General features: G+C 35.8%; 1 protein-coding gene across 1 annotated transcript in view; it reads left to right on the top strand.

The window, feature by feature from the left end:
* Positions 1 to 19,509, top strand: part of LOC120629004 (metabotropic glutamate receptor 2-like) — a 120,144-nt gene that overhangs the window by 27,143 nt on the left and 73,492 nt on the right. The window contains exons 6-7 of the mRNA XM_039897721.1: positions 9,672 to 9,923; positions 10,820 to 10,994. Of these exons, the coding sequence (XP_039753655.1) occupies positions 9,672 to 9,923; positions 10,820 to 10,994 (427 nt within the window). The remainder of the gene's footprint in view (positions 1 to 9,671; positions 9,924 to 10,819; positions 10,995 to 19,509) is intronic.

Genomic DNA, 19,509 nt, shown 5'->3' with positions numbered 1-19,509 from the left:
CCTAATGTTACTAGCCTTTGATGCCTTGGAAGAAAAGCGTACGAGGGCCTGTCTCTCACACTACTTCTTACTCCTTAACAATAAGGTTGAAAATCCAGGTGCACTTAGCAAATGCTCGTTAGCTGTGCGGGTGCCTGGCAAAACGGTACAAACTTGCAGGGCGAAGATTACCACTTTTTTCACTTGATTCGTTACGAACGCATTATACTCGTAATGTAACGAGAGTGCGCGAAATGTTAATACATTTCGCGCACTCTCGTTGCTTGATAATCTGATTGCTCAGCACCGACAAATTTACATATTTAATATAAGCTAAGTTCATAAATTATATTTTAAATTGTACGTTTTACCTTATTGTGTCCCTACCCTGTTGTATTTGTATCTCTGTAAATTTTCTCTGTGGTGTACAATAAAAGTGTATTCATTCATTCAATAATATTCAGAAAAATTAACATATTTTTTTGTAATGTGCAATCACTTAGTATATGTTTTGGCTAGCTGTAAGTATACTAAGGATATAAATAAATAAATAGACATTGTAGCAGGCCTACAAGTCTTTGAGAATAACACCGGGTAAAAAGTCTTTACCTCAAGAAACAGCCCCGCTGGACTATACAGCTCAGCTTCGAGGCTAACCAAAACCAGGCACCAAAGGTGAAATTGAAGATTACTCCTCAATCGGTTTTAAAGAAAGATAAACAATTAACCATTGGAAATTCGTTATCAACAGCGGAAGCAATCTCTATACAATTACGCTCGTAAAACCTATTTGAATTAAGCAATAATTACCTAGTATTTGAATAACAATCGGTACCAAATCAAAGGTAAACCTTTGATTTGGTTCTCGCTCGTTCGGTTCCGATCCGCAGATTTACAGCAAATCGACTCTAATCCAGTTTTAATTGGAAAGCGGCCGATCTTTGTATAAATCGTTTTCAAATGGAAGTATTGAATTTTGTAATTTGAGGTGTATTTTGTCCAGTAATAAACGAAAAACTTGGTTGTACTCAAGCGCAGCTCATTAATAGCCCGCTACAGAGCACAGGTCTCCTCAGGAGAGTGTTATTGACATGCAGCCGTAGATAGAAACGGGCTAACCTGTTAGAGGGTAGCAGTTACATCTTATACTAATAAATAAAGTTGAAGCTGAAGAGTGGCTTGTCGCATGAGTGGAGTGGTATGTTTGTTTGTATACTTGAACACAATGATCTCAGTAACTTCTCTTCCGATTTGATAAATTATTTCAGTGTTGAATAGCCCATTTATCGAGAAAGGCTATAAGCTACATACCATCACGATGAGACCAATAGAAGCATTGCAACAATGAAGAATGTTTTTTTTTTCATTTTGAGAACTTTCGCTGCGTGCAGCATATGTCTATCTTTTAAAGTGACTTATACGCGGACGAAGTTGGGAAGGACTGCTAGTATATAATAAACCTCGTCGATTTCCTCCCGACATCCTAACGGAACGCTAAATTGCTTAGCGGCACGTCTTTTTCGCTAGGGTGGTAATTAGCCGCGGCCGAAGCCTCCCACTAGACAATCGGGATTTTGCTCAAGTAGGCGTGGGGTAGGGCAACGCCAGTTCCCTAGCTCAAACGAGTACTAAAAATTACTGAACAGCAAACCAAAATCTGACAATTTTTAAATCGAACCGAAATCGTCACGTAAAAGTTGATGATCCTTGTGTTTCGGAGAATTGCAGGACCTTCTTGTGACTCTTGTAAAGCATATTAAAAACTTTTCTGGGAGAAATTTTTTGCAGCATACCGTGTATACATAATAAAATTTAAATACAGAAACGCAACACAGTCAATATCCGAAATATATTGGTCATAGATTCTCCGTTCCATCGAAGATAAAAAGACACAGACAAAGTTCTGATAACGCCTGCCGAACGAAGGAAATTTAGTGAATTGTTATCACCCTCCGCAGCTGCGTCGCGGCGATTTCTCGCTAAACTGGTGACGAAAATTGAATCTGTGCTCATCTATAACCATTGGTTGGCGTCACAAATCACTGCGCCTGGTTGTACGTTACCTACCGTTGTATGCCGGCACTTTCACCTGACTTTGGAGGTACCCATTTTGACTCGTCATCTGAATCTCTCCTTATCTTGGTACTATCAAAAGCGAAGCGTCGCAAGGATTTTCAACCTTTGATACGTAGTAAATAACCCGATATAAGCGGTGATAGCGCAGCAATGAGCACGACTACACTTTCGTGACAGCGAGTTCTAATCTCAGCACGCACCTCTAATTTTCCTAAGTTATGTGCGTTTTAAGTAATTAAGGTATCTTTCTTCAACGGTTAAGGAAAACATCGTGAGGTAACCTTTATGCCTGAGAGTTCTACATAATGTTCTCAAAGGTGGGTGTAGTCTACCTTACCTTCTCTTTGTGGGAGGAGACCCTTGCTCTGTATTGGGCCTTTAATGGTTTGATGTGATGAAATATCCCGAAATACATTATAAATAAATATACTACGACAATACACACATCGCCATCTAGTCTCAAAGTAAGCGTAGCTTGTGTTATGGATACTGAGATAGCTGATGAATATCTTTTAAATATAATACATATAAATACTTATAATATACAGATAAACACCCAGACACAGGGTCAGGGAAAGGAGGGTCGCTGTCCACTGCGCCAGTCGGCCGTCAATTAATTATAGCCATGCTTATTCCGTCCGCCCTATGCTGTTAGCATTGCTGTCTTGCAGTCTGATGGACAAGACTGCCACTGAATTCACAGGCACCTTAAGCTAAACATCTACGCCTCAGGTTTGTCGACATACGTTACCAATTAAAAGCGCCAGTATGAAAAAAAAAATTGACTTTTTCAGTGAGATTTTGGTCAAAAATTCTAGATTTTTTATCTAGCTCCCGAACTACCAGTAAGCGCTTCGTTATTGGAAAGCTCGGGTATTTAGTTTCATATCGGCGGAAATAATGAAAAGGCGAGTTTCATTTACTGGAGTTCATTTTATTCATATTACAACGCTCACTCCAAATGAAAATTGATTATTACATCTGGTTCATCGGACGAGCACAATATGAGTAATTTATTTTTTATTAAATCTATCGAATAAGTAATCGAATCTAATCCCTACTAATATTATAAATGACAATGTAAGTTTGTTTGTTACGCTTTCACGCAAAAACTGCTTAACCGATCCTCATGAAACTTTGTGCACATATTCTTGGAAGTTTTAGAAGTAATATAGGATATTTTTTACATACCGACATTAAGCTCGAATCCTTTGGGAGAGGGGATGAACGTGTTTGACAATTTTAAACCATAACTCCGACAAATTATAACCGATTTAAATAATACTATAGAGGTTATAATATGTGTTTAACTTTGCCCAAACTTTGTGTAGATCTGATGAATGTGGTTGGAGATAGAGGACAGAACTCCTTAGCGGATAGCAGCAAACCCCTCATTTAAGGCTTAGTGATACTGAAAACTTTAATTTTTTTTAGAACTACAACTAAATTGAATGCCACATCAAAAAACAATATCAAACGCAGACGAAGTCGCGGGGCAACAGCTAGTATATAATATTCGCTCTCTTACTAGAGCCCGTTTTAGATGACCTAGCAAACGAAAAACAATTTTTGTAAGTCATTGCAAGGCTCCCTTGTGAAGGTATCCTATAATAATTACAAGATGGTTTTTATTTCACAAAATTTCCGCATAAAAACTTGCCATAGAAGTATGAATTCAATCTTAGGCTCACGTTATATTAAAATCACATTACAATTATTATACCAAGGACTACTGATCAATCAGTCAATCAAAAATACTTTATTGCACACAAGAACTAAACAGAAATAAATAAAAGAGAACAAAGGTACAAGTCATTTAAGTTTGTGTAACAAAGGCGGCCTTATCACTTGTAGTGATTTCTTCCAGGCAACCATTATGAGGAATTTACTCACATCACATTTGAATCCTTACATCGGTGCGCAAAGCCTGATCCTATGAGATATTTAATCAAATCATAATTACTTTGACTACTCCAGTCTTAGATACAAAATAGGTACATGTTAGTGATACTAATATCATAAACAGGTAATGTTTGTAAGTTTGTGACGTTGTAAGGGGTGAAATTTCTGGATCTGCTGAACCGATTTTTCAAATTATTTCACCAATAGAAAGCTATGTTATAGTGGAGTCTCATAGGCTATTTAACTAAAAACTCACAAGGGCTTTTCGTAATAGTCAGATCTGCAAAGTACGTCGGAGAAAAAACGGTCAAAATGATTGAGCTCTATTGAAAAGTTGTAGAACTTAATAATGCATGCAAAAAAAGCATGTGTATAAGTTCTATGAATGATAGAGGTATCAAAGTTTATTGCGTGACATAACTTGGTACACACACAGGTTTTATGAATATAGACCCAACCCAATATCAAATTGCTGTAAATTATTTTTTGACGTAGTAGCGTAGGAAAAACCAGCTGTGGCAACTTTTAAATAACGAACTGTTACCGCTAAAAATACATGCACGAAAAATTATAGTAAAAATACTTACAAAAAAATTTTGGAACAACAAATATTACTTACATTTCTAAAAGCTTCGAATTATCGAGAGAAAGGTAAGCAAACCCAATTATGTGGTTTATTAGCACGTTGATAGCCTAGTGGTTAAAAATCGTCCTTTTCGGGAGGATGGGGCTAATTTTACAGAGTTTATAATTTAGCTGAAGAGTAGAGTTTACCCCCTCTTTTCACAAATTGATTTATTTCAAGTAGGATTAATATAAGCAATTTAAAAACGTCAAGTCTGTCTGTTTGTAGTGACTTTACCATCGGTTCGGAAGGCAAATTCTTATTATTATTATTTTTTTTAAACTCTTTATTTGTATACCACAACATTAACATATTTAAAATATAACAAAAACTCAGCAGTTGCTCTTTTCCAATATAATGTTACAATTCAACAATCATTGTTCTATCTTGTGTGAGATGAAGGCAGAGCGGCTTGCTTCCAGGCATTATCATTAGTATAGTACCTAGATGTACCTTTCGTAATTAAATTTTATTTACCTTTGTTATCATGTTATAAAAGCATATACTCAGGACAACAAACGATATCTGCACTATCCTAAGGTGATGTATTGATATCACTAATTTATGTACGTTTCCAGAAAGTCAATTGTTTATATCCACTTTTTTTTTAAGATTGTTTTGTTTTACAAAAATTGAATTGTTATATAAATATGTTGCGAAGGTTCTGTAAGTATACCTATTCTATTAAATTTCTCACGGATAGATTCGCGTGATCTAAGTTTGTATATTGACATTTTTTTTGGTTATATAAATATAGTTCACAAATAAATATAACTTCCTTTAACGTTAAAGGAAAACAAAAACAAGGAAGCATGCATACCTGAGAGTTCTCTATACTGTTCTCAAGGATATAAGTAAATAATAAATAAATGTAATACGACAATACACACATCGCCATCTAGTCCCAAAGCAAGCGTAGCTTGTGTTATGGGTACTAAGATAACTGATGAATATTTTTTATGAATAATATACATAAATACTTATAATATATAGATAAACACCCAGACACTGAAAAACATTCATGTTCATCACACAAATATTGTCCAGTTGTGGGAATCGAACCCACGGCCTTGGACTCAGAATGCAGAGTCGCTGCCCATTGCGCCAATCGGCCGTCAAAGGATGTCCGAAGTGTACTAATCCGCGTGGTGCATTAAGCCTTCTCTTAAGAGTGAAAATCTTCAATTTGTTCTATTCAAACAGATTCAAGTTGTTTTTGAGGCAAAGTAGATACATTTTCCACTATAACTCTGTAAACCATTGTTTCTAAAGGGCACCAAGGTCGCACAAATGCTATAAAGTATAAGAAGCCACGCTCAGTGACTCGCGCTAAACGGCAATCATCGCTTATAGGCGGCACTCGGGATACGAGACGCGCCGATTCAATCAGTGCAAGCACTTTAGCGGCAAATTGTCTCACGCAGCTGCCCGGCACAGATAACCACATACGAAAGCATTGGATCTCTGTGAAAAACTCTTTTGTACTTTTTATCAAAACTGCCGCGGTGGTCTGACCACCTGACCATCGATTGCCACAGAGTCAAAGGTTCGATTCTAAACGGTATTTCTTCCATGTACAGGTTTTTAATCCTTAATAAAAATATTTTTGTTTATGTTCCAGTACAAGATAGCCCTTGACTGCAATCTCGCATGGTGGTAAGCGTATGGTAGCGGGCTAACCTGTAAGGGAGTATGGATATTCATACCCCTAATAGGTTTCCACGCGACATCGCATCGGAACACTAAATCACTTAGTGGCAAGTCTGTGTTGTTAGCGTGGTAACTAGCCACTGCCAAAGCCTCCCAGCAGACTAGAACTGAGAATGTTCAGAAATTATAAATACCCTACTTAAATTCACAGCGCTCACCGCTGGGAGATCGTCAAAATAATAATATAATACTAATATTTCTAAATTGATATAACTAATTAACTACAGTGATAACTTACTGATCTGAAACGTGGTCCTTTACTATGAGCCTAGTAAGAAGACTCAGAGTCACTCGGCGGGCGATAGAGACAGCTATTCTAGGAGTATCTCAGCGCGATCAAAATATCAGAAATGAGGAGATCCGTAGAGGAGTTACCGACATAGCTCAGTGCGCGTAGCTGAAAAAGCAATAGACGGGGTACATTGCTCACAGAACTGATGGAAGTTATAGTCCCGAGGTGTTTGGAATGGCGATCACGCACGAACGAAGTTACCCCAAATGAAGTGGATGGCCATCAAATTCAAATTCAAATTCTAAAATGTTTTATTCATGTAGACCATGTCACGGGCACTTATGAAGCCTTCATACATTTAACATGTTAACACTAATGTTAGTGATGGTGATAACTGCATTCGTTAACTTAAAACTAGGGCTAGGAAAGCCAAACGCGCCCTGGTCTAAGTAGAGCACACAACAAATTTCTCCAGGATAACCATCAAAAGAATCGTTGATAGCCGCTGGAAACAAGCGGCCCAGAACTGTGGATCTTGGAACCCCCTACAATAGATATATGTCCAGCAGTAGACGTCAATGGGTTTAAGTGATGATCACTATGATTTCTTAATTAGAAGAAGCGGGTTTTGATAAACCCAGGAGTGTATAGTACATAATATAGACAAAGTAATAGGCAGATTAAGACCATAAATAAACTGAACAATTTGACCCAAGTAAACCCTGAGGTCTCGCTTCGCTTAGTCTTTCTATAGAAATGCCAATCATGATATCTCACTAGTACCATTACAAAGGAGAAGGTAGATTGATCGAGTTTAATTATTACAATGATCTTTCATCAGGACTGCCGAGTCACTGAAATAACAGCTGTAATAAAAATGTGAATATTGGGCCCAAACTTGAATAACGGCTCCTGGTACCTGGTAAGGGGAACTTTTAAACTCGATCATTTAATACCCGCAGGTGTTGCCAGGCTCTCTTCGGCCCTCCGTTCCTCTCAATCATATTTTACCTCCGGGAATAATGTCGTTCGCAGGATCACCATAATTCATTTTATGTCGAATTGAGTTGAAATTTTTATGAAAAATAATGTTGCATTTCTTCTGATAATCGAATTGCCGAGCACGTTTGTTTCGTTCCGTTCTGTTACCTCCCTAATACATTAGCAAACATATTGCTTAAATAATATTATAATTTAGTGATTATATTATATATAAATTTATATATTATACTAGCTGAATATATTTAGGGGGATGAAAAATAGTTGTTGTCCGATTCTCATATATACCGAATATGCACCCAAAATTTCATGAGAATCGGTCAAGCTGTTTCGGAGGGGTTCAACTACAAACACTGCGACACGAGAATTTAATATATAAGATATAAAAAGAAAAAATATTAAGCTATAAATAAATGTCAATAGATAAATGATAGAACTCGAATCAGCTATATGTCTCTTTATGATGCAGTCTATTTTTGATAACTAGTCAGTCGTTCTAGTATACGCAGAAGTCCTGCCCAGGTATGGAGCGGGTTTCTGCCTGGCTCAACAATAAGCTAACAACCTGAGCATATATTGCTGAATGACCCTTTAGTAAGTCCGCGTCGCGAACAATAGTAAGGTTATTTTATATGAAATAATATATAAACTAGTATAGCAAATTAAGCTTAATTTTCATAATATATCATAGAATACCGCAAAGTAACACCTGCTTCTACCTAATATTCTATCTAATAGAATAAACTAGTGCTTGTTTTGTGTGTTTTTTACCCGAAAAAGGTGCCAGTGTGTAACATCTTTTCTCTATTGACTCTATACTCAGTTCGTGCAAGTAGACACTGAGATTGAATTTGATTGATTTTTGTAATCTTCTCTTTTTTAACCTTGAAGAACTAGTAGCTTTATGAAAAACTAGCTAATGCCCGCGACTTCGTCTGCGATTGATTTTGTTTTTTGATTTTTTGATGTGGCATTCAATTTAGTTATAGTTCTAAAAAAAAAATAAAGTATTCAGTATTGCTAAGCCTTGAATGAGGGGTTTGCTATTGTACGCTGAGGAGTTTTGTCCTCTATCGCCAACCACATTCATCAGATCTACACAAAGTTTGGGCAAAATTAAACACCTCTATAGTACAAAAATAATTATTTAAATCGGTTATAATTTATCGGAGTTATGGTGTAAAATCGTCAAACATTGTCATCCCCTCTTCCAAAGGAACAAGTATCCTATATTACTTCTAACACTTCCAAAAATATGAGTACAAAATTTCAAGAGAATCGGTTTAAGTAGTTTTTGCGTGAAAGCGTAACAAACAAACTTACATTCACATTTATAATATTAGTAGGGATAGGGATTTCAAGACTGTAAGTCACCGAAAAGTAAGGTTTGGTATGTTCTAGCTAGTATAAAACACGGAAAGCTTTTTTAATTTGTTTTCAGTAAATAATGATCATTAACTTTGACAAATAAATAAATAAATATACTACGACAATACACACATCGCCATCTAGCCCCAAAGTAAGCGTAGCTTGTGTTATGGGTACTAAGATGTCTGATGAATATTTTTATGAATAATATACATAAATACTTATAATACCAGATAAACACCCATATACTGAAAAACATTCATATTCATAACACAAACATTTTCCAGTTTTCCTTGGACTCCGAAAGCAGGGTCGCTGCCCACTGGGCCAGTCGGCCGTCAAATTTTGATATTGAGCATAACTCAAACCGTTAATGAGGAAAGAGATGTACGGACGGATGGAGAGACAACAATTCAATTTTCCATGATATGCTTCGCGAAAAAACAGACTTGAATTGTCATATACAAAAAAAAAAGAAGCGGTGGTAGCCCAGTGGGTACGGCACGCATCTCTAACTATCCTAAGTTATGTGCATCTTTAGCAATTAAAATATAACTTGCTTTAACGCTGAAGGAAAACATCGTTAGGAAATCTGCATGCCTGAGAGTTCTCCGTAATGTTCTCAAATGTGTGCGAAGTCCACCAATCCGCACTGGGCCAGCGTGGTGGAACGGACTTAACATTCTTATTTTGGGAGGAGACTCGCGCCCTGTAGTGGGCCGGTAATGGGTTGATATGATGATACACAATAAATATAATAAGTAATTATTTTGTTCACAGGGGCCATCATCTTCGGTTCAGATCAAGAAGTGGCTGGTGTGATGAGGGCTGTGGAGAGACTCAACGCTACTGGAGCCTTTAGCTGGGTTGGGTCCGATGGCTGGAGCGCCAGGGCTCTCGTGTCCGATGGCAATGAAAGGGCAGTGGAAGGGACTATCAGCGTGCAGCCTCAGGCCAACGACGTCAAAGGTTTCAAGGAGTACTTCCTGGGGCTGAACGTGAAGAATAACAGGAGGAACCCTTGGTTTGTTGGTGAGTATAACTTTTGTCTGCAGGACGCTGTGGTCTAGTTGCTTCAGTCTTTGGCGTTATTCAAGCAACTACCTGAACCCGGGAGCCGATTACGGAAAACAACGATTACCACTGCGCACGGGAGGTCCACAATTTATTTATTTATTTTATCTATTTTTGAACAATAACATAATTTAACCGCTAATGAATGAAACGATGATTACTGTAAAAGTTCGAAACTACGTAACAGTGATCACGCCCACTTCCAATACTCTAAAATTACCACCGTTCACTGGATATTTATCAAGAAATCTAAATACATTCAAAAATAATAATCTAAATAAAATAAGATAAAAAAAAACAATTATCAAAATGGAAACATATAATGATTTTACATCATGCTACCAAAAGCATGTAGTAAATAGTAGAGTTTTTTGTGATAGAGCTCGTCCGGAAAGTAACGTACTAAGTACTACCACCGTTCTTATTTCTGATTAGCATTGCTGTGCTCCGTCCGGAACCGCCACCTACGTTCCAAGTTGACGGCTACACGGCGGACAAGTAGATCGTCATCATTATTATCAACCCACTTCAGGGCCCTTCTCTAAAAAATTAAAAGGGTTTATTATTAAGGGTATATTAAGGGTGATATTTCCATTTTCAAAATGAAAAATGCACATAAAGCTGAAAGATTAGAGACACACAGAACATTATGGAGAACTCTCGGGCATGCAGGTTTCCTCACGATGTTTTTCTTCAGCTTTAAAGCAAGAGATATTTTAATTTCTAAAAACGCAAACTAACTTAAAAAAGTTAGAGGTGAAGTCCGAACCACTTCACTATCACGTTTAACCCGCCGAGTATAGTATACTACGCTACTTTATGACGTTCTCCACAAAATTGTTTAAACCCCACAGAGTTCTGGGAAGACCACTTCCAATGCCGGTACCCTGGCAGCCTGCGCACCCCCTACAACGGGCAGTACCATCGCGCCTGTTCCGGTATGGAACGCCTCACCGACAGCAACACTGAGTTCGAGCGGCAGCTACAGTTCGTGTCGGACGCTGTGATGGCCTTCGCTTACGCTATCAGGTACGTGCTTATCAGGATGTTACTACTGCTTCCAAACATTGATTTAATATTTGAAAGCAGTAATAACATTTAGATTTAGTTCTAATGTGTTTTTTTATCATGTTAACTATCCATTATTGATAGAATTGTCCGTGAATGTGATTTTGAAATAAAGTCAAAATGGCGTAAATAAGCCAAAATCTTAAATGCGATTTTGTCAAGATTTGTGCAGCGGTTGAACATAGGTTTTCGATCTTGACGAAATTTAGCAAAGATATTTTGTGCACCCAGTGACCCAGGTAACACAATCTAGGCTACTATTTATCCCACGAAAATACCCGTTGCCTGCGTGATTTACAGAATCATTTGTATTGGATTGTGACCTTTTTGGGAGTCTTGTTTCAAAGGTGAATCGATCACTTCATTCTAAGTTAGGTTGATTAGATGGATTTTAACAAGGTAATATTAGGTGCTTAGACAAGGGGTGCCTGCCCCTACAGTGTAGCTGGTAAGTTCATGAGAGTACGATATTTCAGTTAGAAACGTGAACCTATTATTTAATAAAAATTAATTCTACACGCTTGAGATATATTATCATCGTGCATCGCAAGTTGTAAGGACACTCTGGGGCAATTTTTTACCTTCGTCTGCAATATCTCTAACCATTTAACCATTAATCTCCATAAAAACCTCTTAAGAGGTTTTTAGCCTGAATACAACAATAGACCTTATGTATTTTTTGTAGTAATATAAATGTATTAGACAATTTATTTTACTACTTTAATAAACTAATAATTTCATATTACACGTATCGTTAGCCAGTGTTAATCAGTGTATTACGTATACAATAGATATAAAAATATAAAAAAATTATGTTGATTCTACAGCCCGTAGAATATTTATTATTATCTACATCATTGTCATAAGCCTATTAAAATCCCGCAACTGAACACAGCCTTCTCTCTCATCGAAGCAAAATGTTTTAGGGTATAGACCCACTACGCTTTTCCAATGAGGGTTGGCCGGCTGTAAAGATTCATATCACTTGTTAGTGATGCTAACCGGGACCGTAAACATGCTCTCCGAAGCAAGGAGTTGACGCCCCCAATTTCATAACTTAGGGGTCATTTTTAAAAAATACCAATTTTTGGCCCGACCCGGAAGTTGAACCCTCGAGACCTATCGTTGAATACGCTACCCACTAAGCAGAAGCTGGTTTGTTGTATTGTATTTTATCAAGATAAAAACGTCCACCAATCCGCACTGGGCCAGCGCGGTGGACTACGGCCTTTTAACCCCTTCTCATTGTGGGAGAAAACTGGCGCCCTGTAGTGGGCCGTTAATGGGTCGATATGCTCAAGATAAAAACATATTTTACCAACATATCGTCAAAATAAGTTCAGAGTTTTAGCTGTGCATTGCTGATTATTGAAATAAAGAAACCCTTAACCATTTACAACGTAAAGAATTGGATAAAGACAATAAAGAACCCAGATACAATTTCGGAATATAAGGTTTCGATTGTTCAGCTTATATCAGCTAATATAAAGGCCAATATCAGATCTTGTTTCGTACGGTCCTATTCTTTTCATCTCCCGTGGGTAATGACCTAAGCCTCTAGGGAAGAGATTTAAATAACAAAATACGGCAATTTATTATGCGATACCTCGGCTTAGGACCGATTCACTCCCATCGTTCTGTGATAGAATCAGTTTTGCTCATATAAGTAAATGACTTTTCGGAGGAGAATTTATTATCTTTGTTGAAACAAGGTAACGCATATTATGTATTTTCTGATGGGTATTGCTTGGCAGCTTATTTCTTCATCTTTGAATTAGAGAGAAAGTAATTTTTTTTTTTGAATAGTAAATACCATAATTATTCAACGTGTGTTGCAATAAATTAATCGTGATAACGTAAATTTTCTTCAAGCGTTATTACACTTTCTGCCACATCGATGATTTTTTTTTGAAGTAAAACTTATTTAGACGCGACTAGGGAGTAACTTAGATATTTTCAGACGTCTATTTCCGCTATTTAGATCAGATGTCATATACTAAACGCTTTTTGGCTTATATGCCCACTAGTAAATATCATAACCAATCAGGATTATTTATTTCCTAAATATTCAAACGGATCAATTGTGAATAGTAAAGTGAGTAAAAATTCAAAAGTTTAAAAAAAAAATTTTAATTACAAAGTTTTTTGATAATCTCTAAATATACTTTACTCTAAATATAATATTCAATGACAAGGTTATATTGGCATGTGCTAATCTAACCTTATATTTATAAAATGTGAAAGTAATATTAATGAATTTTAAATAGAATATAAAATGAAATAGTGAATATTAAGTGAAATGGCGGTGTCACACACTTTTTTTATTGTAAGAGTTTATTGACTATTTCGACGAAATTTAAATTGTGAATTTAATTACTAGATATATTCAGTAACGTAAAATAATCGTTAAAGCCAAAACCAATTCGCAAAATTTCACCCAGTAGTCGTTAAATTATAAAAGTCTCTATTTCCCATTACCATTGTCTATGCTTTTATCAAGATAATATTTACTGCAATATAAATAGCCCGGAGATAGCACGTGTGATATCCACAAATCTTCATTATGGAAGATTTGTTGGGATAAAGGAGTAATGTGCGAGGAAGGATGAACCTGTAGTAAGCATCGGACGTTTATTTGAAGATACGAGTATGTTATTTCTTCAGCTCTCTACCTGATGTTAGGGGTAGGTACTCTATTATCAAATTCAAAAATTCAAAATTCATTCATTTATTTCAAGTAGGCCTAATATAAGCACTTTTAAAACGTCAAGTCTGTCTGTTTGTAGTGACTCTACCACTGGTTCGGAAGGCAGATTTACCGAGAACTCTTTTCCAACATCAACAATTTGCAATTTACATTTTAACATTCATTTTCTATCTTGTGACTGATGAAAGTGGAGCCGGATGCTTCCAAGCAACGTTGTCACTAGGAATTCATCATAACATATTATTTAAACTTATGCATTGGTAGGTCCAAAATTACCTTAGGAATCATATTATCAAAGCGTATACTCAATCCCACAAATGACCCCTGTACCTTTCGCAGACGATATGCAGATGTCACAAATTTATGACCATTTCTTGTAAGTCGACTGTTTATATCCATTTTTTGTTTTCAAAGACTAGTATGTTGTCTTACAAATACTATATTAGTATAAATATATTGTGAAGCTACAGTAAGTATATCTATTTCTTTAAACTTTTTACGGAGGGATTCGCGTGATTTGAGTGTATATATTAATCGCCCAGCTTATTAATTATTTTTAATAATCAATGTAAGCCAGGTCACTCAGTTTCCTTCGATGACACTTTTTCAGTGTGTCAGTCAGTCAATATGTCATTTTGTTCTTCCATCCATCAGTCTGTCTATCACAGATTTAATATTTCTAATTTAATAAAAAGTTACAGTTACTGCGAATCCGTAGGTTAGATATATAATTGATCATCATCTTTAGGACTGGGAAACTGGCATGCCCTGAGCCTTATGACCTAAAGTGAGAGTAGAGCCGAGCCCAGTACATTCAGGGTTCCAAATATTCCTGACAGAGCTTCATTCCAAGGCACGCCAACAAGCCCGCGTTAAAAATCCGCATGCTGGTAGAATCAAGAGCGTTATTAGCTGCAAACAAAACAAAAAATATCCAGTACTCTTTTAAGTACCAGTCTTGAATACTCGCAGTTGAGGAGTCTTTTTCGAGTATCAAAACGCTTGAACATTAGCGTAAAACGGATCTTATTAATGTTATATTCAAGCTCAAATTTGCCTACAATTCTTCAGCTAGGGCTTAAGGCGGAACGTATATAGAATTAAAAACAGAAGCATAGGATTTGCAACTCTAAAATAAGGCATATTAGGCGAAAACGACTCCTCGATTGCGAGTTAGCAAATGTTATACTGTAGTGGGCCGTAAAAGATTTATAATCACAGAATTAAGAACATACAGAAAATGTGTACACGACTTATATTCAAGCATTAAAAACCACTCCACTTTATAAGAGTTTTTCAAACAGGCGGTTAGTCACTTTATACCATTATTTAAACAGTTGCATGTTATTATTTTACCTCATATGTTCCAAAGGTTAAGCATACAATGGGAAAATGCTTTTGTGCTAGCAAAGTTCCGCGGATGTGGACTGAGACACACGAGGGGCGTTTCCACTGTTTTTGGATACATTGCACTGCATTCAATAATGGCTTAATAAGGGTTCTATATGTTTTCTGTGTTGATAATGATGATACGATATAGATGGCATGTCTAACTGCGGTAATCTCTTGCGAAAAAGATGTGCCGATTTAAAAGATGAACATCTTTTCTTTGTTGTCTGCCAGAGATAAAATTATATTTAACAGATAAAATGAATATATTTTTTTGTATTTTTCTGCTGTATTATTCGAGAAAGAAATTTGTAAAGAAAAAATTTACTTAAATTTCTCTTATTGTTATTCTAGGATACATGGAAATTTTGTTAAAGTATCTGTCTGTAAATTAGATGAAGAGCAAGTTATTAAAATTAAGTTTGTCCGTCTGTTGATTATCTTTCATTCACTCAGTCATCAATGATTTTACTTACTTTTATTTTCATAAAAACATTTCTAAATTTAACAAAAACTGTGACTGCCATAATTTGAACATTAGAAGTGAGAATAAACTTACAGTGCAATATACTTGGTCACATAAAATTTCATAATTCGTTTTAATAAAATTGCATACAATTCTAGAATAAACTAAAGATTGACATCTTGGAGATGTCTCTTAAAAAGTCCAAAGTTTGTATTAAACGTAAGCTTATAGAAAAGTCATGTTATACTTAGCTAGCTAGCTATCTTAGTTGTAAATTTTGCACTAACCAGGTTGCTCTTCTAATAATTTTAAATGACAATGTGATGTGGTGAAAAAAAAAACACCCGCCTAAGTTTATTGTGGGATTAGACCACGACGCGTTTTTACCCTCGCAGCTTTAGTTTTAAGTTTACGAATATGGTTATCACCATCATCTCACTGCCGTGCACTTCTCATATAATGTACCTACGCACCAAAACTGCCACCTATGGGCCTAATTGATTAAAGATATTTTTAAGCTTGACTTTGACTTTGAACTACAAAGTTAAAAATGATGATGAGTTAAAAGTGTTTTTCAAAGGCTTTGAATAAATAATTTAGATTTTATTGTTTTGTTGGCCAATTTTAACGGATTTTTTAGGCTGGTAGGGGACAGCTATAATACGATAAAGACTGATCTCTGTCTCTCAGTCTGTCTGACTGCAGCTATTTAACGTAGCTTTTTCAGTTTCGTAGCACTTAAGTTTTCGAATATAGCTTTTGCTTCTTTATAAAGCGAGCGAGAAAATAGAAGTGCTGCGGCGATGAACTCCCGCTTATTGAAGTAATATCAAAAAATATTACATATTTGCGCACGAACAAAACACAAATTGATATCGTATGTCTTATCTATGTACCTTTATTGAATCATAAATATATGTATATGGCGGGAATGTAAAGGGTAATAAATTCCAATAGCGACTCTAAAAAAAGTATTACAGTGATGTATATTACAAATGTTTCAGCGCTTCCATTTTTTATTAATAACAGTCGTTAAAATTAAATTGTCATAAACTTTATTACATCGTGTAAAACAACATCGTTACGACTGCATTTATTGTAAAATGGTTTGTGTCATTATGTCGGCAAGCATTCGGTACACAGTAAGTTAAGAACAGGATTGGTTCGCTTGCAATCTAGGAGTCGTCTTTAAGTATAAAACTCTGATTAAAATATGCTTAACTGTAATTGCGAAAGATAAGAACGGACACTTGGTTCCAGATAGACTAATGTTTCTTTATTAGTATATCACCGATCGAACACAAAAATGTTTTTTATTTTGCCTTTACAGACGATAAGTTTCTATATGTTTGGATTATATTTGTGTATTAAAATAATGATAATAATCTATATTCTACCCACAGAATCATACTAGCAAATGTTATTTTTACTTTTATTACTTGAACGTTTTTTCTTTGGATTTTTACTAACTTATTTATCTATGACCTAGCAACAGATGGTTGGATGATATCGTTGAGTGTGTTATGAGAGAAGCGACCAGTGCTTCTTGAACAGGAGTTCATTCATTCAGTTCATGGTGGTCCTTGCTACTGCTCACGTAACAGCTGTTTAGAACCTATTGGTTTGGTGTGGAGCGATGGCAAGAGACATGATGGTATGACGCTATTTGTGTGTGGCTTTAATGTGAAATCCTGGATAGCAGTTTTTTTTGAGCCTTTTGTGCTCTCATTAATGAACTGGGTTAATGAGTCTACCGGTGATCCTAGAGCGGGATGATCCTATATAATAAATAATGATAAATAAATATACTACGACAATACACACATCGCCATCTAGCCCCAAAGTAAGCGTAGCTTGTGTTATGGGTACTGAGATAGCTGATGAATATTTTTTTATGAATATAATACACATAAATACTTATAATATACAGATGAACACCCAGACACTGAAAAACATTCATGTTCATCACACAAACACTCTCCAGTTGTGGGAATCGAACCCACGGCCTTGGACTCAGAAAGCAGGGTCGCTGCCCACTGCGCCACTCGGCCTTCGAATATACCTATATACCTTGGCCAACTAATTAGTTGGGGCATTTTTACATTTTATTTAGTTTTAAATGTACGTTCGTTATTTTACGTTATTTTGTTAACGAATAAAAGCACTGTATGGCCTTAAAAAAATGTGCACCCGTTTTTATAAAAATTTATTACCCGTTTTTATTTGAAAATATAGAGGCGTGATTATCTAGGTACGCAAACGTGTCGGGGAGGCAAAAGGTCACTACTCTTGATGTCATTCCTAGAAATGATAGATTAGCCCAGATAAAATAAACTTAAAAAAAAACAATAAAATTTTTTTTTTTTTCGGCTAACTTATAAATTGAGTCTCTATATATACATAAATTTAACGTTATGGTTGTTGTTTTATAGAACACCTGCCAAATTAAATCAGCTGTCCACAGTATTTTTAATAAATTAAAAATACTGCGGACAGCTGTTTTCGAAAATTACTTTTCTTTTTAGTGCACGTGTAGCTAATTTTATTTTTCGGTAATATTCAACAACTTTATCAATTTCGTTTAGTTTTTCACAATTACATTTATAATTGAAGGTTTAAGAACGAATATGGGATATTCAAATAGAATCCCAAGCAAATAAAAATTTCATGTATATTTGACACTAGATGTGCCCTGCGGCTTCGCCCGCGTTATTTACGGGAAGCAGCGTACTGCTTTTACACTTACCTCAATAAATTAAATACTAAACGTAAAGTTTTCCAATCGTACTCGTAATCCCAACTATACAAACCTATGATATTAAGTACAGAATAATATACTTGTTCTTGCGTTTGGATTAATCAGCCACTATTTGAAACCTTCAATCACGTAGACATTGCCAAACGCAAATGACCGTCCCGAGAACCTATTCCCGTTTTGTTTTATTTAAAATACTTTTAAAAATCTCTATAATAAATGACTGCAAATAATGTGTAGCATAATATTAGTCGATGTAATGCCGGAAAATATATAGTGTGTATTATGCTTTGCTTTTCTATAGTTAGTTAAATGTAGCGTGTTCTATAGTTAGTTAATTTTTAGATTTTAGTGACATATAGGAGTAAAGTAATGTAAGAAGACGTCTTAAGCACTTCTATATTTTGATATCTTTATCCTAACTCGACCCCTGTAGAGATATCTCAATCCATTCTACATCATACTACGATCCCTTATTGTAACAAACATCTTAATATATATAAATCTCCTGTCACGATGTTTGTCCGCGATGGACTCCTAAACTACTAAACCGATTTAAAATTAAATTGGTACACCGTGAGCAGTCTGGTCCAACTTAAGAGATAGGATAGCTTAGATCTTTAATTATAGTCGCAATTTTATTTTATTTCAAATTATTTGTCTATAATTAATTGGCAGTCACATGTTATATATATATACTACTATACTCATTTAAAGCTTAGCGATACTGAATACTTTAAAAACAAAATCAAACGCAGACGAAGTCGCGGGCAACAGCTAGTTGTACTATAAATTATTTTGACAAAGCCTTTCAAAACAATCTATATGAAAGGCAGAAAATATAATAAAGTAAATTGATGAACGCGTTCAACAGAGTTTTAGGGGATCTGAAAGGATAGCTTTGATCCCAAAGGTGCTCGACAAAAGGGTGACGACAAATGGTCGAATTTCATCTTGAAAAGGGTTGCCGAGTCATCCCTGGCAACTAATCTTCGAGATTATGACAAGGCGTTACATGAGATGTCATTTTGTGTCAACAATTTAATTTAACACGTTAAGATTTATCTTCTTTATAAGAGCCTAATTGAAATGCGTATGGATCATTTTGTGACATCAATTTCTCGTGCATTCGTGCAAGGACGGTAAATTTTTACATCAC

The sequence above is a fragment of the Pararge aegeria genome, chromosome 13 (genome assembly GCF_905163445.1).
Source record: "Pararge aegeria chromosome 13, ilParAegt1.1, whole genome shotgun sequence".
Taxonomy (NCBI): Eukaryota; Metazoa; Arthropoda; class Insecta; order Lepidoptera; family Nymphalidae; genus Pararge; species Pararge aegeria.
The sequence above is the reverse complement of the archived record's forward strand: the minus strand, read 5'-3'. Positions and strand labels throughout refer to the sequence as shown.